General features: G+C 40.5%; 1 protein-coding gene across 1 annotated transcript in view; it reads right to left on the bottom strand.

The window, feature by feature from the left end:
• Nucleotides 1-26863, bottom strand: part of Ptprm (protein tyrosine phosphatase, receptor type, M) — an 819406-nt gene that overhangs the window by 11675 nt on the left and 780868 nt on the right. The window contains exons 22-29 of the mRNA XM_013027176.1: nucleotides 24710-24826; nucleotides 20069-20223; nucleotides 19743-19878; nucleotides 17559-17708; nucleotides 16442-16615; nucleotides 15443-15574; nucleotides 8937-9062; nucleotides 6314-6477 (exon numbers count right to left, since the gene is read on the bottom strand). Coding sequence (XP_012882630.1) covers nucleotides 6314-6477; nucleotides 8937-9062; nucleotides 15443-15574; nucleotides 16442-16615; nucleotides 17559-17708; nucleotides 19743-19878; nucleotides 20069-20223; nucleotides 24710-24826 — 1154 coding nt within the window. The remainder of the gene's footprint in view (nucleotides 1-6313; nucleotides 6478-8936; nucleotides 9063-15442; nucleotides 15575-16441; nucleotides 16616-17558; nucleotides 17709-19742; nucleotides 19879-20068; nucleotides 20224-24709; nucleotides 24827-26863) is intronic.

Here is a 26863-nt window from a genome sequence, read left to right as displayed (position 1 = left end):
GCTTACTGACTTGCTCATCCACTGGGGGTGCTCCTCGCCAAGAACCTCTGACTGTTACCTGCCCAGTGTTGACTTTGTATTTCCATTCCTCATTCAACATCTACCACAAGAAGGAGCAGTCTTTTGTACCCATTAAAAAATGTATTCTTGATTTTGTTATTTATGTAAGTATTTACAGTAATATTTTATTCTAGGAGCCAAAATCCAATGTCACCAATATTTTATGGCTTAAACTGTTCCACATCTGGCCATTAGAAGTGCCATTGGATTGACTCCCATGTTCTTGTCACGCACCTCTGTTCTCTTTTGAGCTTTTCTTTACTTTCTAGAACTGTAAGATGTTCAGGTTCATCTTGTACTTTCATTACTCGCACTCTGGGGTCAATCTCTTTTTCCATGGAGCTAAACAACCTTTACATTCACCACAACTGGGCTTTGAACTCAAGACTTTGCACTTCCTTGACTTGCTGGCTCAGTTAACATTTTATTACTTGAGCCATGCCTCCACCCAGTTTTTTGCTGGTTATTTTTTGGTAAATGAGGTCTCTCAGACTTTCTGCCAGGACTGGCTTCAAAATTCAATACTGATCTCATCCTCCTAAGTAGGTAGGATTACTGACATAAGTCACTGGTACTTGGCTCAAATTATTTTTAAACACAATATTGTTATTAGATCTGACATCAACATTATTGTGTTAATATAATCAAATATATAGCCAGTGTTCAATTTTTCCAGATTTTTTTATAATTACTTAATTCTGTGTTTAAGTAAATTTGTACATTACACTTGATTGGTATGTCAGACAAGTTTATTGTAATCTATAAGTTTCCTTGCTGTTCTTTTATTTTGGGGAATTTATATGTTGAAGAAATGGAGTATCTGTCCTGTAGAGAGCTCCACATTCTGGATTTTTCTCATTCATTTTATTTGTCTGAGAGCATTTAACCTGTTTCTCTCTAATCCCATATGTTCTGTACTTTGGTGGTTAGCACTAGGACTTGAAAAGGAAACAGTTTGGACAAATAGATGGATAAATACATCCCTTTATTCATACAAAGGTGCTTTATGACTATATTTTCCTTAGAAAGCATAACATATTTGGTTTTTGTTTTGTAATTTTAAGATTGGGCATTGACAATGATCATAGATCATTATTGTAAATGTTAGCTTGATCAGTCCATAATGAAGTTTTATGTCGTCTTTTTAAATAAAGAATAGCATACCTATAATCAAGTCCATGAACGGTAAGTAGGATTGTGGATTAATTTTATCAAATGAACACACCATGTTGGCTCTACCAGATCTGGACACAGACCATGGTCAGCCTCCTGGGTCTCACTCATCTGCCAAAACTTGACAGTTCCATCTCTGTTTCCTTTTTCTGGTACCATACATTATTTCTGTTTTGAACATGGCCTAACTGGAATTACACAGTATGTACTCCTTCACATCTGACTTAGTTCACTTAATGTTATCTGTGTGACTTGCCCCTGCATAGTATCAGTAATTTGTTTCTTTATATTGCTAAGATCTCACTTATCCAATACCTATTGTTTGGGCTGCTTCCAGTTTGTAGGTATTATGAGTAATCCTGTGAGTAACAAGCCCTATGACACAGAACTCATTTCTGTAGTCACTTATCTAGAACAGAAGAGCTCCAATAGCATGTTTGTCTAGCTCTGGTAGATAAAGCCAAACAGTTCCAAGACAGTTTAATGATAGTTACTTCCTACCAGCAGTGAATTACAGTTCCAGTTTCTCCATAGTTTCACCAATACTTGGTACTATCATCTGTTTTTGTTTTGTTTTGTTTTTACATGTCAGCCCTTGTGGTGGCGTGTAGTGGTATTTAGTCCTAGTTTTAATGGTTTATTTTCCTAACAATGAATGGTGCTGAGTATGCAATAGCTGTTTGGATAGGTTTCTCCCCCTTTAGTAATGTGGATCTCACTAAGGGCCTTACACATGCTAGGCAAGGGTTCTACCACTGAGTTATATCCTTATTCCTTTCTTGTAAATGCAGTGCCTTTTTTGCCTGTTTAAACAATTGATTTGTCTGCCTTGGTTTAATGACTTGCACTAGTTCTTAGACATTCTGGCCCTGACTGTTGAGATGTATGGAGTGCAAAATTCTCTTCCCTGTCTTGCTTTTTGCTCTCATATTAATGTCTCCTGATGGATGGAGGTTCTCGTTTTAATGAAATCCAATTTACCACTATTTTTGTTTTTATAGTGCTCCATATTCTTTATGAAGTTTTGTGTGCTCTGGTCTCTCTTAACAAGTCTTTGATAATCTTGCATTTATAAAGAGTTTCTCTGGTGTTTTCTTGAAGGTTTGTTGTGCTTTCACATTTTGGGCCATGATCCAAGGATTCTTATTTATAATAGGAGTTCTCCCCACCACTCTACATCAAGCTACAGGGAAATAGGCTGTAAATCGGGTGGCAGGGAGCTGTGGTCCTGCTCTGACTCCTCCCTTGCTTGTTAGTCTGTTTCCTGTCCCTAGACTACTAGTCTGCTGCCTTGTTTGCACCATCAGCTTTTCATCTGATTTCAGCAACATCTATTACTTTCATTGAGTCTCAAAATGGCAGTGTCTTAATTCAGCTCCTTTTTTTCTGGTTTCCTAAGATGGAAAACATTTCTAAAGGAAAGCATCCCCTGCCTGTATGTGACCCAAGGCACTATTCCACTCTTAAGTGTCTGCAGAGATCTTCTTTTTTAAAAAAAATATTTATTTTTTTATTGTGAGAATACCGTACAGAGGAGTTACAATTACATGGGCAAGATAACGAATACATTTCTTATCAAGCATTGTCTTCTGAAGGCCAGGCATTCTCTCTGCTCTGAGCCAATAGGTGGCGCTGCATGCGAATCTTTACCTTGAAGAGGATTAGTACAATGTTTCTGAAACACTCTTTCCTGAACAATACTGAATAAGAACAACTTAAACTTATTTGTTATAGTTTTAATAACTCTTCTTTCCCGTCTTGTTTTTTTAAATTAGTACTCGTATTTTTTTTTTTTTGCAGTGGTTAAAGCCAGAATTGAATAGGAAGAATTCTGTGGCTCCTAGTTTTAAAAACTCTACTGGGGCTTGAACTCAGGGCCTCACACTTTCATTGGGCTTTTTCACTCAAGACTAATGCTTTACCATTTGACCCATCATTTGAGCCTTTTGGAGGATAACTGGGGATCAGAGTTTCAGGAGATTTTACTGGTTGTACTGTAGGGTGCCTTAGAATCTTGATCCTCAGATTTTAAACTCCTGAATAGCTACTAGGATTATAGTCGTGAGCCACCAGCACCCAGCTTCAGTTTTAAAATGTCTTATTCAAAAATTTAGAAATGTAAATGACAACCCTCCTGGGCCTAAGTATTATGCCCAACTAGATGCTAAGAGAGAAGACAGTAGCTTCATGCTAAGATAAGACCATGGGTTGTTTTGTGTGGGGAGTGAATAATTACCCCCCCCAAAAAAACTGAGGTACCCTCCCCATAGGAAAGGACAGGGATGTCAGGCAGGCAGGAGTACAGAACAACAGATATCTGCCACTGTCCATGACAGCCACACAGCCATGGTTAATGATAATACATGGAGCAGCAAGTGGTTGTTTAGTTTGAGGGTCAAAGCTGATTCATGGAGAAGGACATTGTCCAGGGGTTATAGGATTTGAAGGTTTTTAGAAAAAAAGTTTCCCTTACAACTGTCTTGGTGTCTTAGTTTCCTCCCCTGGTGACTTAGTCCTGTGGATTAAAGTTTTTTTTTTTTCTAGAAATCTCCTGATCTAGGTACTGGATTATGTTTCCAGATCTTGTGCTGGAGGTCTTTAGACACAGGAGAACTATGTGAAAAATATCTTTAGTATCTAAAAGTACTGAGCTGATGGAGTAGGGATCTAGCTGAGTGGTAGTGTACTTGACTAGTCAGCACTAAGCCCTGAGTTTGACCACAACACCACAAAACAAGACAAAATAAAACGCCAACAAACAAATCTAATACAACTGAATTGAAGTGTCATTTGTTTTCCTGCCTAAGTTTAGTTAGCATACTATAGTGAACTCTTACACTGTCATTAGAGGCTACATCTGTACTTAAGAGAAATAAAACTGAGGTAGAGATGTTTCTCATGCACTGTACCCAGGAGAAAGAATGGTGGACAGTAGTGGGAATAGCTAATATACCACTTAATAGACAATAAAGTTGGCTCTTCTGATGGATGACAGGCACAAGTAAGCTCCTCAGACTCTTCCCAAGAAATTTTAGGTTTGGCAAGAATCTGCAGAATTCAGGGCTTCCAGGTGGGGTTAACGCTGCATGACGTCTGGGCACTGAGTGGTGAGTAATCTGTGCCTTCACCCACATTCACCACTTTAATTCAGGCTGGTCTGCTTAGAGTTTGCCTTCAATTTGGAAGAGATCTCATGGTGTACTTCTAATAACAGTAACTCCTCTAAACAGTAGCATATGCTTGTATTTTGCATTTCTGAAATTCTCTAAACATATTCCTTAACTGCTATGACTTTTTAATTGCCTGTTTCGTGAAGCCGATTCCAGCTGGATGATTAGCTACCTATCACTGCCAGTGAGAAAACACAGGTGAAAGTGCTGGGGAAAGCATGGCACCTTAGTCAGTGACTCTGCATTGCCACTGCACATGGAAATAACCCAGAAGCTGTAAAATGAACTGATGTCTGGCTTCTACCCCAGACTGAGATCTAACTGATTTGTATGTGGCCTGAGGGCACATGTTGTTCACAAACTCCCAAATGACTCTCAATGTACAGGTGAGGGTAGAAATCATCTGTGCAGAGGCTCTTATATTTTTAGCACCTGCTAAAACTGCTGGTCAGGAGGTCAGCCTGTGAGGACAGTGGGTCTTTGTTAGACAGTCATCCAAGATGGTCAAGTCCTATAAAGAGGAGAGGTTTATGCTGGGTCACAGCTTAGGAGGGCCTAGCCTAAGATTGGTTGATTTGGGCCTGTGGTAAAGCAGAACGTCATGGTAGGAACATGTGGTAGAGGAAAGCCCCTTACCTCATGGCCAGAAACCAAAGAAAATGGAGGAAAGCAGGGTCCCGCCATCCCCACTGGGGCATGCTCCCAGTAACCCCTCCCACTAGGCCCAACCTCTTAAAACTTCCTCCAATATCCTTGATCCTCCCAATAAACACTATGTTTTCTTTGGCAAACATCTCTCCTAAAACTTACAAAGGCAAATAAAGATTTCCTTGGACACTGGGTGCCAGTGGCTCATACCTGTAATCCTAGCTACTCAGGAGGCTGAGATCTGAAGATTATGGTTCAAATCCAGCCTGGGCAAGACCATCTATGAGGCTCTTATCTCAATTAGCCACCAGAAAACCAGAAGTGGAGCTGTGGCTCAAGGTGGTAGGGTACTAGCCTTGAGTGAAAAAGCTCAGGGACAGCAGCCAGGCCCTGAGTTCAAGTCCTATGACTGATGAAATTCCTTGGAAATCTCCAACACAATAACCCAGAATTACCAAATATTGGGACAGGCCAGTTTTGGTGGAAGGAGGGGGCTCTTAGAGCATCTGTGGATTTCTGTGAGGCAACCGCTACAACTAGTGATGATTTCAAGTTACCAACAGTTTGAAAACCAGCTCAAAAACGTCCTTAAAAGACTTAATACTTGGCTCTCCAAACTAGGAGGAACCCAGTGCATCTACCCAGGTGTTCTAAGTTTGGTTTTTGCTTTTTGTTTTGTTTTAGATGGGATTGTCTCAATCACAAGGTCAATGCTTATAATGCCTTGTGCTATATAGTTTGAATGTGCTCCCTCCAAAGTTCATGTGTAGTAAACATAATCCTCAAAGTCATATAGTAGAGCTGAATCCCTGGAAAGTCATTAGGATTGTAGGAAGTCATGAGGATGAGGACCCTCGGTGGCATTAGTGGCTTTATGGAGCAAGGAAGAAAGACTTGAGCTACCATACTTGTTCTGTCTCACCATGTGATGCTCTTACCATGTTAGCATGCAGCACCAAGGCCCTTACCAGATGCCAAAGTCCATACTCTTGGGACTTTCCAACTTGCTAAACCCTGAGTTAGACAACCTCTATTGTTTATAAACTACTTGGTCTTAAGTACTTTGTTACAGAAACAGAAAACAGACCAAGAAATGTGCAAAATGTGCTCATTTTGTTTCTCGAAAGCCCATGGAGCCCTTAATGACAGTGTGACTTCTTTTCTATTTATAATGAAACAAAGGAAGGAAAAAGGAGGAGAGAGCTGAGCTAAGCTCTTGCCTGGTCCTTCTGAGAAGAGCTTTGCTGAGCACAAGTACTTACAAGCAGTGCACGACTGTACGGCCCTCCCCACCGTTGTATTCTTCCTGCCACTTGTCTACTTGGCGAATGAGTTTCAGGAAGGAACGCTTGGAAACTGGTGTGTCCCTGTACATTGGCCAGCCCAGGAACTGGAACTGCTGTACCATCCGATATCCATCTTGGGGCTGTAGAGAGCCAGACAACAATCAGGGAGGAGAGTGAAAACAGGTATTATATTTTCTTTATTGAATTCCAGTGGGCTGATTGCACCTATTTTTTCTTCAGATCAGAGCAGGACATTATTAAAGAACAGTCTGGCCACCAAATAATCAAGGCAGCTTCTATGAGCCTGAAGAGTTACGATTTTTAATCTCGAGTAGCAATAAAAAAAAAAAAGACCAGGTGTTGTAAATGACAGTCCACAGACAAGCCAAAGTGAAGCAGCATGCTTATATTTTGTAAAAGCCAAGTGAATGATAATATCAAGACTGACCACGTTGTGCATTATGTGGGGAAGTGCCTTTAATTACAGGTAAATTAAAGAGTACATATTTTTGAGCTTAGTGTGATATAGGCTATGTGTGTTTCCATGAATATGTTACATTTTCTTATTGACATAAATGTAAGATATTAATGTTTTAATTAATCTTTAGACATAGTTAAATAGAATTTTAGAATTCAAAAAAAACCAGAGTTCCTGCGCTGACATTAGAAAAATGACAACTACTTGGACTAGCCTTCAGCAGCGCTCAGTGCAGGCGAGTTTGCTCTCAACACTTTCCCTGGGCCTGTTTCTCCTCCTCAGCTGGCTCTCCTCTGTTGCAGCCTCCTTTCTCTAAGAAGCCTCTGGCCTCAGTCCTAGGATCCCTTTTTCTTCTCTCTCTCTCGATTTCATTTTAGTCTCAGGATTTTCTGCATAACCAATAATCATTAAGTTTTTTATTTTTTAATATGTATATTTATTGTAAAGATACTGTACAGAGGGGTTACAGTTACATGAGCAAGGAGAAAGGAAATGAGTCCATTTCTTATCGAGCATTGTTACCTCCTCCTGTGTTTTATCTCCAGTTGTTTCCTGTCACCCTTATAGACTCAAGACCAATCTGACATTCCCACTTAGGGCTCAAAGAATCATCTTTAACTTCCTATATGGAAAACTAACCTTCTGATCCATTCTTCACTTGTGCCCCCATTTTTGTGATACCTGCCTTTTGCAGTTCAGTTAATGCCATTTCCATCATTTGAGTTCTTCTAACAAAAATCTTGGGTTACTCTGACTCACTGGGTCGGGTTGTTCCACCTTGGAACATAAATCTCTCTACTACCTATTACCTTCTGGGTGATAAGCACTCCTGTTTTAACACTGTCACTTGTCACCTATCCAGGTGTGTGTTAGATGAGTTTCCCTTACAGTTTGTTCAATGCAGGAGCCAGAAACTTCCTTTGAAAATGTCAGTGTGGTTTGTCTACTAACAATCCTGTAATGGCTTCCAGTTCTTCCCAAGCAAACCCCTCAATAGAGCAGTTACCTGTGAAGCCCAGCAGGATCCCTGCCTCCCACAAGGAACTTCTCTGGCCTTTGCCTACTGGACTCAGGCCAGCATCCTAAAGTACCTACTATAGGCAGGGCTCTAGCCTTTGCAGTTATCCAGATAGCGCATGGCCACACCCTCCAACCTCCCGGCTTTGCTCTCATGGTACATTTATTCAAAATGGGGACTGGCTTCTTTCCTGACCATTGCCCTCATGTGTTCTCCTTTTCCTATAAATGGACTACTTTCTAACGACAGCTATTATTTATTGCCTGTCCTTTTTTTGTGTGCTGGTCCTGGGGCTTGAACTCAGGGCCTGGACACTGTCCCTGAGCTTTTGTGCTCAAGGCTAGTGCTCTACCACTTGAGCCACAGCTCCACTTTCAGCTTTTCTGATGTTTAATTGGAGATAAGAGTCTTATGGTCTTTCCTGCCTGGGCTGGCTTTGAACTACCGAGTCTCAAAGATCCTCATTTCTCAGCCTCCTGAGTAGCTAGGATTATAGGCATGAGCCACTGGCACTCAGCTATCATCTGCCTTTTGGTAAGCTTCTCTGCTTAATCAAACTTTCGTTGGGCTCCTGGGCTTTCTCTTAGGCCTCCTGCACATTTAAGAAGCTTAATTTTAGCAATCCCTGCTAAATCAACTTAGTACTCCCCTTACCTAAATATCTCCATATCTGATCAGATTCCTCAGCTTTTACAATGCCCACCTGATATCTGATCCCCCTGGCCTATCTTCAGCAAGGTTCTCCCTTATCTCTGATATTTCCCTTCACTTTCTCTTGGCTCTCCATTCCAATTAGCCCATGCTGTATTCAGAGATGCGCCCGAAGCTCTCTCACCCACTGCAAGACCCTGTAGCAGTGGTTCCTGCTCTGTCGTGGTGCTGAGTAAAGTCTTCCTTTCAGTTATGGAGTAACAAGTACTATCGAATAATGTCTGCTTTAACATGGCTTCTGTTAGACTTGACTTTTGTTAGAACATAAGTTCCCTAAGATTTTGTTCCCTGAGGCATACAAATTTCTGGAACGGTGAATGACAAAGAGTGACTAACTCAAGTTCAATGACTGAGAAAACAATGAAGCAAGCAATACTGGCTCCAGCACTTACTCGGGCGGCATTATAAATCCGGAATATTCTGCTGATGATGTCTTCTTCTAAGTCTGCAGACACAAATTCCACCTGGATGGGCCCATGCCTGTGGACTCCATTTTCAGGCCAGTATTGTGGACACAACTGAAATGAAGACATAGAAACAAACACATGTTCAATTATCAAAATTAATATACTCAATAGTTTGGATAAGGTCACTGTCAGCATTCAGCAATTCTTAAGACCTTATGAAATCCTTTACTTCCTTTTCTGTTTTGCAGCAAGCAAGAGTTAGGCCTTTTATGATGATGGATTCCTTTACTACTACCGTCCTTTTAGGCTCTTCTTCATTTTCACAGGAAACATCTGCTAGCCATAAACAATTCTGCATTCTCAGAAGGTCATGTGGATTTTACCAAAACAGTCCTGGGTGAGATGCCATCAGGTGCCACAATAAAAGTTATGGACATACAGCCCTGCTAATGTCCAACCTCCATCCTGTGCTTCCTGGCTGATCTTGGGGATGTAGATGTTATGGGACAACCAGTAACAGTGCTGGGGTTGCTCTTTCAGATTCTACTTCAACTCCTCCCAGCTCAGATCTAGGAAACTAGTTGTCAAAAGAAAAGTCTTCACCATTTTACCTAGGGGTGGTCTGATTAAAAACACATTTTTTTAAATTGTTTTTCTGCTGGGCATACTGGCACACACTGTAATTCCAGCATTCAGGAAGCCAAGGCAGGAGGCTTTCTGAATTCTAGTCAATGAAACATAGTGAGTCCAAAGTCAGCCTGAGCTACATAGTGAGACCTTGCCTCAGAAAACCCAAACTAAACAAAACCTCCTCCTAATTTTTTAGAGCATCAAAGTCCAATATTGGTGCTACCAAGGGACTAGAACTTTTGCGCACACATAATGCAGACATCAGTGAGCCAGAGAAGTTTTGAGCATGGTTGTTGAGGAACTGTCATTTGTCATCACCCTACAAACTTCCTAACCCTGGAGCCAGTCAGATGGGAAGAGTAATATCCTTTCTCTTCAAATTTGTTCCTTTGATCTCTAAAGCCTCAATAGTCATTTAAAGTTTGAAAACAAACTTCCTTTGGGGCTTGGTATTCTAGAGGCCTGTTTTGGAGTGGTATGTTTTAACTTTTATCTTTCTGATTCACCTGAGGAACAGATGACTTGTGGCAAGGCAAGAGGAGAGCCACTCTGTGATTTTCTAACCTGTTGTATGGGGCGAGAAAAGATAAACAGCCTAACATCTCATTTTAAGCAAGATGATTGAACACAAAAGGTAAATCTACTGTTTAATTTCCATTAACTTTTTTTGTGTGCTGGTACTGGGGCTTGGCCTTGGAGCTTGAGCACTTTCCCTTAGCTTTTATAGTCACGGCTGGTGCTCTACCACTTGAACATGCCTACAATTCTGACTTTTTGCTGGTTAACTGGAAAAAAGTGTGTGTAGTTTTGTCTGCCTGGACTGGATTCAAATCTTTAATCTTAGATCCCAGCCTCTGCATCAGACAGGAATGAGCCACTGGTGCCTGACCTTCATAAAAAACAAAACAAAACAAAACAAACCACCCAACTCTTTTTGTGTCAGACTGGGGCTTGAACTCAATGTTTGGGCACTGCCCCTGAGTTTCTTTTGCTCAAGGCTAGTGTCCTAGCATTTGAGAAACAGCTCCATTTGTGGCTTTTTTTTGGTAATTAATTGATTGGTGATAACAGTCTCATGGACCTTCCTGCCTGGGCTAGCATCAAACCATGATCCTCAGATCTTAGCCTCCTGAGTAGCTAGGATTATAGGTGTTGGCCACTGGCGTCCAACCATGTAATTTTTTTTTGATCCATTTAGTTAAATATTGCAAAGATTGATTTATATCCAAAATTGCAAGAGATGTTCTCAGCTAACTTAATTAACTTAAACAGCTACCTTTCTTTCTTTCTTTTCATGATAAAGAAGCTAAAGATTAAGCTGGGCATAAGTGGTTTGTACCTTTAATTCTAGCTACTCAGGAGGCAAAGATCTGAAGATCACAATTTGAAGACAAGCCCAGGCAGCAAAGTCTCTTTTATTTTATTTTATGGTAAAGGTGATTTACAGAGGGGTTACAGTTATATGATTCAGTTAATGAGTATATTTCAATTTGAATAGTGTCACTCCTTCCCTCATTCTTTCCCAGTTTTTCCCCTCCCAACTTTCCTCTCCCCCCAAAGTATAAAGTTCATTTCCAGTATAGTGTCTAGTAAGTATCATTGTTGAATTTGTTTCTTTTTTTTTTCTTTCTGCTTATGTGGTGCTGAGGAATTGAACCCAGGGCCTCATGCATGCAAGGCAAGCGCTCTACCACTGAGCCACCTTCCCAGCCCTCATTGTTGAATTGGTTCACCCTTTGTCCCACCATTTCTGTGCTTCCTCTTCCCCTCCCCAACTCAGATAAACTTTTATACAAGACAAAGGGTACAGAACTCAAAAACAGAGACAGGAGGGAATAAACCAAAGAAAAAAAGGAAAGAAGAGAAAAAAAAGAACCACAAACAATATGATAAAAAATTTCCATTTCTTGGAATTCATTTCAATAAGCATAATTTTATATGATCTTGAGCACATAGCTTTTACGCCCCTGTGATCCTTTCCTAAGAAGAGCCTCCTTATTCTCACTATGTGAGTGTTTGGCTTGTTTATTAATCATGTCCAGGTGTAGTTATTTGTCCTTTACTCTCCATCTTAATTATTACAAATGAGGGAAATAATGCAGCCTATGTTTCTTTGGATTTGGCTTTCTTTTATTTAGTATACTTTTTTCCCAAATCTTTCCATTTCCTTATGAATGGGAAAGTGTTAACAAATGCTGGTGAGGATGTGTCCAAAAGGGAACACTACTTCATGATGGGAATGTAAACTTGTTCAACCACTTTGGAAAGCAGTATGGAGATTCCTCAAAATACTAAACATAGCACTTCCCTGTGATCCAGCAATCCCACTTCTGGACATATATCCAACTGACCACAAACTGGGCTACACTAAAGCCACCAGCACGACCATATTCATTGCAGCATTGTTTACCGTAGCCAAGATATGGAATCAACCCAGATGCCCTCTCAGTGGATGAATGGATCAAAAAAATGTGGAATACATACACAATGGAATTCTATGCTTCCAGCAGGAAAGTCTTTGAGACTCTTTTCTCCAATTAACCACCAAAAAAGCTGGTAGTGGAGCTGTGGCTCAAATTTAGCACATCAGCAAAAAAAGCTAAGAGCACTCAAGCCCTGAGTTCAAGTCCCAGCATTAGCACACAAAACAGCTAAATGTTGGACTTTTAGGAATACAAGTAGGGTATTTTTTATGTTAGCTACATGGATTGTATTTTAGAAGCCACATTTATTTAAAATAATGCTTCCATGAAAATTTTCCTTCCTTACTAGTACTTCCTGGTGACAAGTTATTAAACTTGCCTTGCCAAACAATAGCACACTGATTCTTATTTTCTTTTTGATACTAAGGGGCACCCACTGTTAAAATTAATAAGCATGATGATGGGAAGCCAAGACAGTAATAAAAGCTGTAACATGCCCATTTGAACTGTTCTGTCTATTTTCCTACTGACTGAGCCAGCTTTGCTTTCTGCTGCTTCTCTCAGTTCAAGTGCCTGATCAAAAGCTTGTCATTTATACCAAGGAAATATCAATGGCCCGGGCTGGCGCCTGGCTCTTGGCACATGGCGTCCTACACTCTGCCCAAGGAAACCATGTAGAAAATGGCTTAAATGGTGCATAACACATCCATGCACCAAGCCTATAAATACTTAAAAATAGTTGAGTGCTGCTCTTGTACGGTTGCAAAGCCTCTAAGTTCAAATGCTTAGTTTAGTGTTCACTAAAAGACTAAGTCCCGAGAGCCTCTTTTCTCTCACTCTGAAAACCTGCTCTGTCTACTGAATAAAACTGGGAGTCTTTTTGTGTTTCTGCCATCAGTCAGCCAAAACATGGTTGGAGAACAGGCAGTTTGGGTTTAGAATGAAGCTTCACTAACAACATGCTAGCATCTCTAATGTCCTGTTCACTAACATGAACAAAAGCAGTATAGGTCACCATGTTGCAGGATTCTCATCAGGAAAAAAAAACATCAGGATGGTTCTCATTCCATGACCAAAAAAATCTAGAATCAATGAAACTTAACCTGTGGTACTATGAATTAAATCTTTCAGAAAGCCAGATTCCTGGCTTCTATTTTGAACCGTGTGTGTTGTAAAGGCTGTGGTCTACCCTCTGCGGCCTTGGCAGGGAAGAGTTCTAAAATATTTAAGCTTCTTAAGCCAAAAAGACTATAATAAGGGTAGTTATCATTATTATTTCATTAACTTGATCTCAAGAGAGACTTAACAATATAATGCAATGCCTTAAACAGTTAAAAACCCATAAACCTCCGTGTCCATGTGCTGCCTCTTTCCATTTCAGTTCTTGTGATCTATGTCAATAAAGTTTGCCATGATTTAAAAATAAAAAGTCAAAGTATTTTAGCTTCTACACTGGACAAGATGTCTCCTTCCTATAATCTCCTACAATGTATTTTCTTCCCATCAATTTTTTTTAAATTGGAAATTGTCTCTACTACTTAGGAAATCAACTCAGCTTCACAGCAAATCTATTCTCTCTCTCTTTTTTTTTCTTTTTGGTGCTGGTCTTGGGGCTTGAACTCAGGTCCTAGACATTGTCCCTGATATTTTTTTTGCTGAAAGCTAGTATTGTTTTTGGTGGTTAATTGGAGATGAGTCTCATGGACTTTCCTGCCTGGACTGGCTTCAAACCTTGCTCCTCAGATTGCAGCCTCCTGAGTATACAGGTATGAGTCATTGGCACCTGGTTTAGCAAGGTTATTCTTTTTTTTTGAGTTTTTTTTAATTATAGAAATACTGTACAGAGGGGTTATAGCTACATGAGTAAGGTAATGAGTACATTTCTTATCAAGCATTGTTGCCTCTTCCTTTGTTTTCTCTTACCATCCCTTCCCTCCCACCTCCACCGTATTCTTAAAATATGCTAACTCTGACCTCTCTTATACCCTCGTCATGGTAATAAAGTTTGTGATTGGGATAAATTCGGTTCCTATGAAGCCTTGGTGCCAACACCCTTCTGACAGGCCCATCTAAGCCCCACTTTTAATGGTGAATTATCCTATTCAATTCTCTTTTTCTGCTTAAGAGAAACCCCATTTGTCATTCTGAACTTCTTTTATTTACAAGTCCTAGTTTCGTTTTTTTTCTAATATCTTTATTCAAGAGTTGACAAAACAAATGGGGCAATGTCATTCTTTCTGATGGAGGCATAGAATTCCATGTGGCACATTTTGGCCCCAAAGAAACATAGGTCCCATGGTTTCTCTTATTTGCAATAACTAGTATATGTCTGAGGCAAGCAGAAAAGGTCAGATAAGTTGATGTTAGGGAAATGAACCCTAAGATATGTATTCAAATGTTTTTTCTTTCATGCGATTGTTTCTAACACATTTATAAGATTATTTCTTTGTTGCTTTGTATGTCTCTCCCCCATGGTATAACCCCTGCTTTCACTGTATTTGATGTTGGTATAATTTGTGGAGGGGAAGGGAAAAAACAAATCGTTTAACTAGGGATACAGGTGGACCCATTGCAACAATGAGATGTACAAGTCATTATGTTGAAAACAAACTTTATAACTTTGGTGAGGGGTGTGGGGGGAGGATGGGAAGGGGAAACAAAGGAGGAGGCTACAATGCTTGATAAGAAATGTACTCATTATCTTGCCCATGTAATTGTAACCCCCCTGTACAGTATTTTCACAATAAAAAAAAGAGTTGACAAAACTAATTGCCATTCCTTAAACTCCCTTGCTTATTTCCACTGACCCCCTATTTTGATATTCCCCACTCTCAGTGAACAGTGTTAGGAAGCATGTAAGTCCCTCCACTCAGGTGGGAACAGAAGTGTGTCCTATCTCTACTGTCTTTCAGTTTGCTTGCTCTGCCAGATGCTTGAGTTCTTGTCAGCTTTGGCTCTGCTATATTCCTTTTCTTTGGGGATAACCTAATTTCTGACATTTTCTTGCTTTGTTACTTCCTCTATGTCTTTTGGGTTTCTACTGACTTTCTCCTCCAGTCCTTCGTAGTGCCTGATTGTTTGTCTGTTAGTACTGGGACTTCAACTCAGGGCCTCACACTCTCAGCTTGTTTGCTCATGGCTTGACACACTACCATTTGAGTGATATCTCTAGCTTGTCTTTTTGGTGGTTAATGGGACATTGAATCCCACAGGCTTTACTGCTCTGTCTGCCTTGGAACTGAGATCTCTTGATCTCAGTCTCATAAATAGCTAGGTTCACAGGTGTGAGCCACTGGTGTCTGATTTTGAATACAAGTGTTTCAGTATCCTCAGTTCTCAATTATCAACTGGCATTTCAACTTTGGCATGGCAGTCTGCAAATGTTAATGTGCAGAACACACATGGATGACCCCTGTTACAATAACCTCTGGGACTCACCTGGGCAGGATCCACATCATTGAGCATAACTACTGATGTGCAGTGATAGTCCAAGACCAGTCTCCAGAAATCTTTGACCGTGTTTGGCAAAGGATGCTGGGTGACGATAAAAGCTGAAGGCTGTTTATAGCTCTGCAAATATAAATAAGAAAGAACCAAATATACCAAGGAAAATGTGAAGAGAGGAAGCTATTTTATGCATGTGAAAATGGATGGCACAAAAACGCTGAACATATTTATCGATCGTTGAAATCTGTCAACATTTTCAACTTCAGAATAGCCTCAATATAATGTTGAAATATTCTCATTTTAATACCAAGAAAACATCAAATACTTCTTACCAAATATTTATGTTTCTGATAGAAAGCCAATACTGGCTTTATTCATTAACTATTTTATTGTTTATTAAATATGTTCATATTTAATGTTATTTAAGTTTACTTTAAAAGTTATGCATAATGAAAACAGTTCAACTTTTCCTAAAACGGGTTTGGTTGTCATTTGTATGTATGATGTTGCTAGTTATTCCTGCCAATAGAGGAAACACACATGATATACACGCCTTCTGGAAAGCACTAGCAAATTTATCGTTATATATCACATCAACAGAATGACAATTTCCACATTAGCACTGAAAATAGCCATTTACTTTCTCATCCATTCAATAGCCAAAAGTAAACAGACTGACAGGAAGTAATGAGTTGTGCTTTCTTTCCATGTTAATTACTGCTTAAATTAGGAGAACAGGGATTGAAAATAATGCAGCCAGTCCCTTTCCAGGCCATGGTCCTGACCACTGAACAGCTGCTGCTTTGATCTCAGCCAGAAGGTTAATCTGTGTTCAGAGTCACTACAATGTGTGCACTTCTGGGTGGCCTCTGAGAGATCACAAGACATGCATGGCTCTGAAATTTTATTTTGTTGGAAACTGGTCTGTGCCTTCGAAGGGGTGAGGTCTGCACATGCAGGACTTTTTCCCCAGGCAGAGAGAGGACTTACGTCCATGAGGGCAGCATTGATGTAGTTGCTGCTCTCGCCATCGATGGTGATGAGGAAGGGCAGGCAGCGGTCTGGGGGCAGGATGTCCATGCACCGGTTTTTCTCATGATTCCGGGGTAGGAGTGCAATGCTGCAGTCCTCCACGCGCAGTGTTGGTGTCACCATGTTCAAGGTCTAAGAGACAAAAGGAAGGTACAGGATTTAGGTTCAGCCAGGTTAAGACAGATGAAAGACTTTATCCTTGCGATGACTTGGTCGATAGCATTGATAAGCCCATGGAAATGACACACTTTATCCCACAAATATGTACAGTTACGATGTGTCTCATAAGGGAAGAATATACTATCGTGGGTTAAATAAACAACATTATTGTGTTTAAAAAGCACAGAGCACAAGTGGAGCTTCACAGTATATTTGTCTCTTGTCCAGCATATAAAAGATTCAAATCTGTAGCTGACTGCAAGATGGGCCACCCTATCCCCACCTCAATACCATCCCACTTAGACTTTTTTCCCTCTCTTTAGATTTTGTGTATCAAAAGTACTTATGAAACACAAGGCCCAGGGGCAGATCCATAAAAGGGGTGACGACACTGTAGGATGACTGGACACCTAAGGATTGGGAGGGCAGAGGCTGGGAGAGGGTCCAGCCCATTGAGGTAAAACCTGAATATGGGTTTTATATCTGCAGGAAGATCTATGGATGCCCACCAACTATTCCTGACACATGCACTTCCATTACTTTACTGCACCCATGCTTAGTTACACTCTGAACATAGGCTCCTGTGCGGAGGCCTATTTGGTATTCACTTAGAATGTAAATGGCCCATTAGACCAATGTTTTGTAACCAGGTAATTTTGTCTCCTGTGCCCCAGGGAACATGGTGGTGTTTGCACAAGTGTTTGGCATGGCACTGGTGACATAGACATCTTGAGCCCAGTGATAGTGCTAAATATCCTACAGGACAATTCCACAGCAAAGTTACAACGTGGCCCCAGAGGCCAGTGGTGCTGAGGTTGGGGAACCTTGTGTTGATTGAAAGGTTCCAAATTGACTTTGAGATACTTTCTAAGACACAAAGTCACAGCCAACTGCTTCCCCCTTTAGTCTGTCTTACCCTGAATTCCTCTTTAATCTGGCTTGAGTTTGTCTGTGGGTCCAGTTTGTTCATATCATAATACAGAGATCTAACTTGGGAAGCAGGGATGGAGGTGTCTCCACAAAGACAGGCTTCTAGGATTGCATCATGGATAAACACATACTGCTCCTGGAGAAACAGAGGGTACTGGTCAGTGATGGGGAAACCAAGGTAGCCCCAGAAAGTGAGAGTGAGAGAAGACAGTAGTGATTTTAGCCCCACACCATCAAGATAATGGAAACCGTGTTCTCAACAGAGAGAGAGAGACAGACAGACAGACAGACAGAGACAGAGACAGAAAGAGATACAGAGAGACAGAGAGACACACAGAGTGAGACACAGAGACAGACAGACAGACAGACTGACTGACTTTGTGGTCCTGCCTGGATGCCAGGAGCATAGGTTTTTCAGTGGTAGTAATCCTGACTCTCACATGGCACAGCTGGTATGCTACCTGACTGATATACTCTGGAATCATGGGGAATTATACAAAGCCACAGGTATTTATGTAACTCAGAGCAGGCACACTATCATTGTGATTATGTTGACTAAAACCTCTAAAATTCCGATGCCATGAATTGGAACTTCATTGTTCAGATGAGGAATGAGCAGAATTTTTCTATGTTGAAAAGAGAACTTGCTACTTAAATTAACAGTCTAAATGAAGAGAAAAGCTTGACATTGCACTGAGGACAAGCCGTTCTGAATACTGGGAACCAATTATTTAAAATATCAACTAAGGCCAAAGTAGTAAAAGCTCTTATACATTCAGAGTAGAGTATAGCTGCTTTACATGTATACATTCAGTGTATCGTTTAAAAATGGGTACTCCAGGGCTGGGAAGTTGGCTCAGTGGTAGAGCGCTTGCCTTGCATGCCTGAGGCCCTGGGTTCGATTCCTTAGCACCACATAAGCAAAAAGAAAAAAGCCAGAAGTGGCGCTGTGGCTCAAGTGGTAGAGTGCTAGCCTTGAGCTGAAGAGCTGAGGGACAGCGCCCAGGCCCAGAGTTCAGGCCCCACGACCGGACCCCAAAAAAAAAAAAATGGGTACTCCATAGCTGCTGGTGTAGCTCAGCGGCAAAGCACCTGTCTTACAAGTGTGAAGTCCTAGGTTTGATTCCCCTATACTACAAAAGAAATAAAAAGCAAATGTGCATAAAAATGAGTCATTTAATTTTGACTAGACTAGACAGAGACATTTCTTATAACCAATTAGTAACTTTTCCATTATTTATTATTATTTTGAACTCAGTGCTTCTTACTTGCTAGGCAGGTGTTCTACTATTTGTGTCAACCCACCAGCCTGTTTTTGGCTTTAGTTTTTTTTATTATTATCTTTAAAAGAAAGTATCTCTACCCTAAAGAGACCACAAAGCAGCATTTACAATTTCTTTTATTTTTATGCTGGCTAAAAGAATGGATTAGATTTCCCAGTGGTGTTCACAGCTTTTATGCACAATCTCAACATAAGGATTCTTATTTATTATTCTTTGTTCTCCTTTATGGGTCCTTTTCAAGGTACTAGATTGTAAGGTCTACTTACAGGGACCAAATATTAATAAAAAGATGAAATTCTTAGTACCAGACGTAAAACTTCTCAAAAATTTAAATTCTGGAATCACTTTGAATTTCAATTTACCAAAGACTTCTACAAAATGGGCAAATTCCCATGATGTTAGGCCACTGGGCAGAATGTTTAGGGACAGGAAAATAATGAGTTCTTCCTAGTACCCTGGAGAAGAATAAAATGTACAGAGACTACTCTAAAGCCATTTGATAGAAGCCTAGTTATTCTCGAGTGGTCTTGCTCTGGTTCCCAGCTAGTTTAAAAGGTAGAATAATAAAAATTTAAAAAAAGGTACTGAAACCTTGAATGCTTAATGTAGAGACTCTACTGGTTCCCTTGACACAGAAAAATGTGAGAATTAGCTCCTGGCTAAAGATTCCGTCACCTGGAAAACTCCTTTTTTGTTTATGAAAGGAACAAGAACACAACAGAAAGGAGGGGCAAGAAGGAAACAGAATTGCCAGGCACACCACTTTTACTCCTAGGTCATTTAGAAGAAACAGTTGACAGGCTTTGTTTTGCCTGTGACCTTAGGAGGTGGGAATGGAGGAGAGATACTGGAGACCAGGCCATGGGATGGAGGGTGGACTGTGATACCTCTGTCTGCACCATGTTCACTCTCCGTGACCGCAGCTCCCGCACACAGTTATAGATGTCCACCACCCCTTCCCTTTCAGCCATGTCCAACATGATATCAATGACAATGAAGCAGCCAGTCCTTCCTGCACCAGCACTGCAGGAAAAGAGGGTCTATCAGTAGAGAAAAACTACCGTACTTCTTAAAATCTAAATTAATGAACCATTAGAAGTATACAATTCAGGCATTAGACACATTCACCTCTATCCAGTTCCAAACATTTTCATCACCCTCTATAAGCTCCCGAACCCATCTCTGCGTAAGAGGCAATGGGAGTTTCACTTACCTGCAGTGGACTACCAATGGGCCTGCATTGGGTGGACTCTTGGATTTGACCTGCCGGACAAATCCCAATAGGCCAGTGGCATGGTAGGGAACCCCATGATCCGGCCAGCCAGTGAAGTGAAACTGTCTGATCTCTCGGATTTCATGAACACCTCTCTGCAATCCATGGTAGAACAGCCACGATGCAGAAGAGAACAAAGGAAAATAAATGATAAGCAAGAGCAACCAGCACCCTAACACATCCCTCAGGAGTTAAGTCTAGGGCTGGAGAGCCTTGAATTTCTGGCGAAGAAGGTCACTCATAGATTTAACAAACAATCTGGAAGGCTTTGGACACTTTAGAAAGATGGTTGTAGATGTGAAAGCGGGGGTCATGTTTGGGGAGCATGCTAATTTGCATGCACATTTCCGTATGTGGATGCTGTCATTAGTTCTTCAAAATTCCTGTCTATAAATCAGACTACATTAAAATTTTTTCAACATCAGCTCCTGGGATGCAGGACTTGGTCCTGGATCTTCTGTATCCTACTATTCTTTGTATCAAGTACTCCAGGGCATATGCACTGTACAACCAGAGAACTGCTTTCTAACAGTATATGTCAGAGAACTCATTTTCACCACAGTTGAAATGCAGGCTCCTTCCCCTGCCTCGTACCTCGTTATACCAAGTACTCTAGGGCATATACACTGTGCAAGCAAAGGAATACTTTCCAACCAGATCTGTCAGGGAACTAATTTCCATTGCAACCCAGTTTGTTGTGTGGCTTTTAAATGGTTTGACACTTAATTCATCCATCCCACTCATTAAAAATTTTGTAACCCTACTACTTTAGATACTAAACCTATAGAGATATGGAGGTATCACCTCCTGTCTTTAAGTTGCTTTCCCTGTGGGAAACAGACATGCCAGCAAATGCCTATCATGGGAATTGAGGGGTGTTTTGCTGGAATTTCTCTTAGACTAGTAAACTGAAGAAGCAGAGGTGTAGCTGTAGGCCACTGAACTGAAGGGAGGAGAAAGGAATGAGACTTTGTGCTTGTTTTGCTTTGTAATTTGCTCTTATTTTAAAAGTAAGTTGATTCATACCCATTAGCTTTGTTTTCTAACCACAAACCTTTAGGACTCTTTTAAGAAAAAAATCTGTTTTGAAAACAAAAATAACCAAGGTCACATAATATCTGGGATCAAATTTGATTTGTTCTGTCTTCTCATTGGATAAGCATTGACTGAATATTGCCTCTGCTCAGGTCTTGACTTTGATTTTATTTCATCTTAAAGGTAAACACACTTTAACACTATCGTATTTTCTATCCATCATTCATACATATTTGGCAAACAAAGAATAAATTCAGCATTTTCACATGCTTGGAAAGATATGACAAAGCAAACAAGTATAGATTTTAAGATAAGACTTGTTTGCTATCATTGTGTTACCATGACTCAGTAAGAAAATAATCCACAAAAATGTCTGATTTGTTTTCTTTTGTTTTACTATAAAATGCTATTCTTTAAAAAAAGTTTAAGCAGTAAGGAACTCAAATGGTCAGAAAATCATAATACAAATAAACGGTGTTGTCTATTTCACTGACCCAGACCAGAGTACTAGATACTTAAAAACCAAAAATTCCTACTGCTGAAAAAAGAAGGTGAACTTTTGGCAGCCTCAAAATCTCCAATGGAAGTCATACAGTTGAACCCCTGTTTCTCAATCACTAACAATGGGTTTGGATAAACAAGAACTAGGGAAGTGTTGGCAATAAATACTGACTTATTGCAAATAAGAAAACAAGCAGTTCATTCTTTATTAGATTCAGCTGTAGCATCACTAAACCCAAGCTCTGTCCATTGTGAGAGGGGCTCCCAACAATATCTTTAAGACTCATTTTTAGAGTAGGTAAATGTCAGTTTCTACAGTGCAGAAAACCCATTTTACAATAAATCTCCACCTTTTAATATGTTCATTACTGACTAGATTAGCAAAGGAAATTGCTTCTCATCTAACCTTCATTCTTATTCATGGGCACAGCAGCTTCTCCTTTTGCTGTTTTGTAAGAGGTTGGGGATGAAAGCCATAGATGCAACCGGCAATCACAGCCCCAATAGTTCTCAACTGGAAATGTAATGTTAATTATATTTTTCTTTAGGTTTCATTATAACAGCACTAATACTACATAAAAAATAGCCATTTAATTTTTCCATGTAATACAATGGGAAAAGAAAACCGATGTTCTATAGCACTTATCCCAAAGTGGGTGACCTAATCACTAAGTGCAAGCTCTGTCTCTGACACAGGATCATATTCCACTGCCTTCTCAGAGAAACAGGCTCCTCCAAACAGGCTTCTAAGAGTAACAGGTAGGAGATTTTGGTAGCTATTGCCAGGACAGGCAGGGAGATGGTATTTACAGCCTAGGTCTATGGGAATGTTATGGACATTCTTTTAACATGGATATTCTATGATTCGTAAAACAATCACACTTGTGGGTAAGGAAAGACAACTATCAGATGCAAAAGAGGAATTCATCTGTTTCAAATTGCAACTGTCTGCTCATTTTGCAGAAGAGAGTCCAAATCCATTTTTCACCTTTAGGTTCCTGTTGCAATATGTGCTTGGAATCAGAATTGCAGGAATCTTAAGCAAACACCTAATTACTTTTTTCTTTGTGTTGGTACTGGGGCTTAGCTTTTTCATTCAAGGTTCGTGTTCTACCACTTGAACCACAGATCTACTTCTGGCTTTTTGGTTGTTAATTGAAGATTGGAGTCTCATGGACTCTTCTGCCCAGGCTGGCTCTGAACCACAATCCTAAAATCTCAGTCTCCTGAGTAGCTAAGATTTCAGGCATGAACCACTAGCTCCCGGCTAGTGGTTTTAATGAGAAAGTTTCAAGTCTACATTCAATGCATTGTTTTCCTCCAAGATTCTAACTGCTCAGTTAGAAAATCACTAACATGTCATTTTGATTCCCCCGGTGCATTCAAAGGCTTCTCCTCCTTCTCTTCCTTATACCACTTCCTCACTGCTTGTCTGATGTCTAAAATAACTGGGTGTTTCAGAAGCAGTGCTGTGCAGCTAAGCACAATAAGAGGTTAAAAAAAGAGTAAAGAAACAAGCCCTTTCTTGAGAAACACAGATGCATTTTTCAGCTTTTTAGAGAGCCAACTATTGTTCAAAGAACTCAGGGTTTAAGTGATGGCTTAAGAAAAAAATAGTGAGGGTCTTTTATCACTGTTTTAATGCAGTTATTCATGAGTGTTCTTGCCAAGAGCCATACAAAAATCGGCCACAAAATTTTCCCCCAAATCCTGCCTAAGAAAGAAAAAAAATCAACATCAAAGTGTGAGATTCAGAACTTGAAGAATGAGTCAACCAGAACTTCACATTCTTTGAAGTCTCCAAGCCTCCTGCCTGCTTATTTTAAAAGACAGGCTGAAAAAAAAGTTAAATAGTAAGAGAAACAGATTAAAAGAACTAAAGTCTTTTCAGCCTTGCCATACTATGACAAATTTGGATTTGCAAATCAAGAATGATAGTTCAAATCATCAGCATCAATTAGCCAATAAGCAGGTGCTACAATTTCCTTCATTTCCTAAACACAATATGGTTTTCTTAATCCAAAAAGTACACTTAGACACAATGAGAATATAGAACAAAGAGGAGGTCAGGAGCCAACTGGCCAGCAGCCTGCTTATAATCCAGGACCCCCAAGGAGAGCCGCTACCATTCAAGAGTGTAAGCAGAACAAGTTCATGACAAAATTGCTAAGTCCATTCAAGGCTCAGTTCTGAAGAATCAGCTCTCCATGGAAAAGCTGGTGTGGGCGTTTGGAAGGCAGAGAGTTCTTTCAGCCGCCTCACCTCCACCTTCCCCACAGCCTACCTGTGGCACTTCTCTGGATGGACTGCAGTTTGCTTCACCTCCGGCCCCTCCCTATGTCAGCAGAAAGAGAGGGAATAAGGAAATTCCCTGTTATGCCCTACAATGCTTCCCAGAGAAGATGCCCCATCCATGCATATGGGATGAGGCAGGGTAGAACTAAAGCTCAGCATTCACTGACCCAACACTAGCAACTCCAGAAAGATACAGTAGGATGGGTGTGAGTATGAATGAAGGAGTTGGCTCATGCAACAGTATCTGGTGTTTGATGGAGACTGGTCACTTGGGTTTCCAGGAAGATCTACTTTTGTCTAGATACCACTTCAATCCATATTGACCTGCAGGCCTAAAAAGCTTCAGGGATTCCAGGAGGAGTTGGGACCTGTGTCTGAGCACTGATCCTTACTCCTACTGGGAACCTTAGATAGATATTCAAGGTAGAAGAAATTTATCAAACAGGGATGGCATTTATCAAAGTTTAACCAAATTTATTCTGTGAACAGAGAGATGGGCAAAATAATATCAACCAGGATCAGAATAACGTAGACACTGCCTTGTGTTCAGTTGCAAAACATAAAGATAGTTATGAAATGGTAATGATTTACTTTAAAGATGGAACTGAGCTACATTATAGAATCAGAAGGCAAGATGTAGCTTTGAGACAGTAACAGACAGAGCCTATCTGCATTGAGGTACCACCAGGGATAGATTACCCAAGTGAGTTTATGAAGTGACAATAGGATCACTATAGCTTTTATACTTACCTTCTCAACAGCAAATGTTCTTATCACATATTCTGCCAGTAGCTCTGTTTCTATTAGAGTAACTTTAATGTCTTTATATATCTCTGTATCATCTGGCCAGTATTTACAGCATTTGACCTTCAGAAAACACAAAGGAAATGATGGGTTTAGAGCATGGTCTCTTTTCTTGTTTCTGCATCATGTTTTCCTGGCCCTCCCCGCACCTTTCCAAAAGCAAGCTAAATTTGAATCATGGAAGGAGTACAGCTTAGGAACATGGTCTAAAGTTAACAAACTGTATTCATAACTTTAGATATCCCAGTTAAAGTATTTGTTCATTTCCTATGCATCTCTCGTTGGAGAATATTCTGGAAATATAAACCATAAAAGGAAGTTTTCATTCTTCAGTTATTTTGAATCTTAAATTTCTTCTAGTTTCACAAAGTGATTGAAAATTGTTGAGCAGAAAACCATCATCAAGGCTACAGATCAAAGACACTCTTTCGGAAGAGGGAAGTAGCTAAGTGTGTTTCCTAAGTTAGAAAAACAGGTTCATTTTAAAACAAGTAAATTCAATAGACAAAAATTGACAAGAAATGAACATACTCTTTTAATATTATCTGATACCTCTGAAATGTTTAAGTAGAAGGCATTTGTTAGACTTGGCCCATCCTATATTTCTTTCTTTTTTTTTTTCTTGGTTGGTGGTGGGCCTTGAACTCTGGTCTTGGGTGCTGTCCCAGCTTGAGGCATAATGCCACTTGCAGTTTTTGAGTGGTTATTTGGAGATAAAGAGTCTCATGGACTTTCCTGCCCGAGCTGGCTTTGAACTGCAATCCTCAGATCTCAGCCTCCTGAGTAGTTAGGACCAGGACCTGGCAATTTTTTTTCTGGTCCTGGGTCTTGAACTCAGGGCCTGGGTGCTGTCCTTGAGCTTCTTTGAGACCAGTGCAAGTCCTCTACTTCTTTAGCCACAGCGCCATTTCTGGCTTTTTCTGAGTAGTTTATTGGAGATAAGAGTCTCAGAGACCTTCCTGCCTAAGCCGGCTTTGTCTGTCCTATTAAGGTTTTTTAATTGAGAAGAACTTCCAGATGTTAGTAAAACTTGGGATGACGTGGTGACTAGATGCAGAGGCTAGACAGGGATGTGCAGCCATCCTTAGTCTTTATGTTTGATTTTTTTTCTGCAGCTCCTAAGTTGCTGGTAGTTCTACTTTCTCCTGTTTTTGCATCTCTATAGATGGCTTTTAACTGCTCCACAAGTTCTCCGTGTGACTGTTTACTTGCCCCTTGGATATCCTCAAAAGCAAAATGTCTTAAAGAGAACTTTTGGTCCCACGTCTATTACTCTCTTGCTGTCTTTTGTTAATGCCACTGCAATTTCCTGTCACGTAGGCACAAAATCTGGCCAGTGTTTCTCCCCCAAATCATAGCATTGCCAAGACTAGAAGGTCTTGGAAATGTCTTGCAGATCTGATTTCCCATTTTTGGGGGGCAGGAGGTATTGGACCTGAGGCTTGAACTCAGGGCCTGGATGGTGTTTCTTAGCTGTTTTGCTCAAGGCTGGTATCACGTGAGCCACGGCTCCATTTTTTTTGTTTTGTTTTATTTTTGCTGGTTAATTGGCAATAAGATTTTTACTTATATCCCTGCCCAGGTTGGCTTCGAACTGGGACAATTCAGCTTTCAGCCTCTAGGAGTTAGGATTATAAGTATGAGCCTTGGATACCTGGTCTGTTTTCCTCTTTGGATTCCTCCTGCCACAATCTCATTTTGGACTCTGGGGCCCTCCTGCACAGGTATTCTACACAGCTGAACACCAGCAACTGCCTCCCAAGCGGAATTCCTAATGCTACTCAAGGCTCTCCTGTTCCTAACTACTGTCTGCAAAATTCGAGAGGGGCTGGGAAGGTAACTCAGTGGCCAGAGTGCTTGCCTCGCATGCATGAGGCCCTGGGTTGGATTCCTCAGCACCACATAAGCAGAAAAAGCCGGAAGTGGTGCAATGGCTCAAATGGTAGAGGGCTAGCCTTGAGCTGAAGAGCTGAGGGTCAGCACCCAGGCCCAGAGTTTAGGCCCCACGACTGACCAAAAAAGAAAAAAAATTAAATAGACATTCTTCATGCTGTATGTAAAGACACTTGAAAAATCTGGCCACAACATGTATTTTTAGCC

This window comes from Dipodomys ordii, unplaced genomic scaffold (genome assembly GCF_000151885.1).
Source record: "Dipodomys ordii isolate 6190 unplaced genomic scaffold, Dord_2.0 Scaffold100, whole genome shotgun sequence".
NCBI lineage: Eukaryota > Metazoa > Chordata > Mammalia > Rodentia > Heteromyidae > Dipodomys > Dipodomys ordii.
This window is presented reverse-complemented; position numbering and strand designations above follow the sequence as displayed.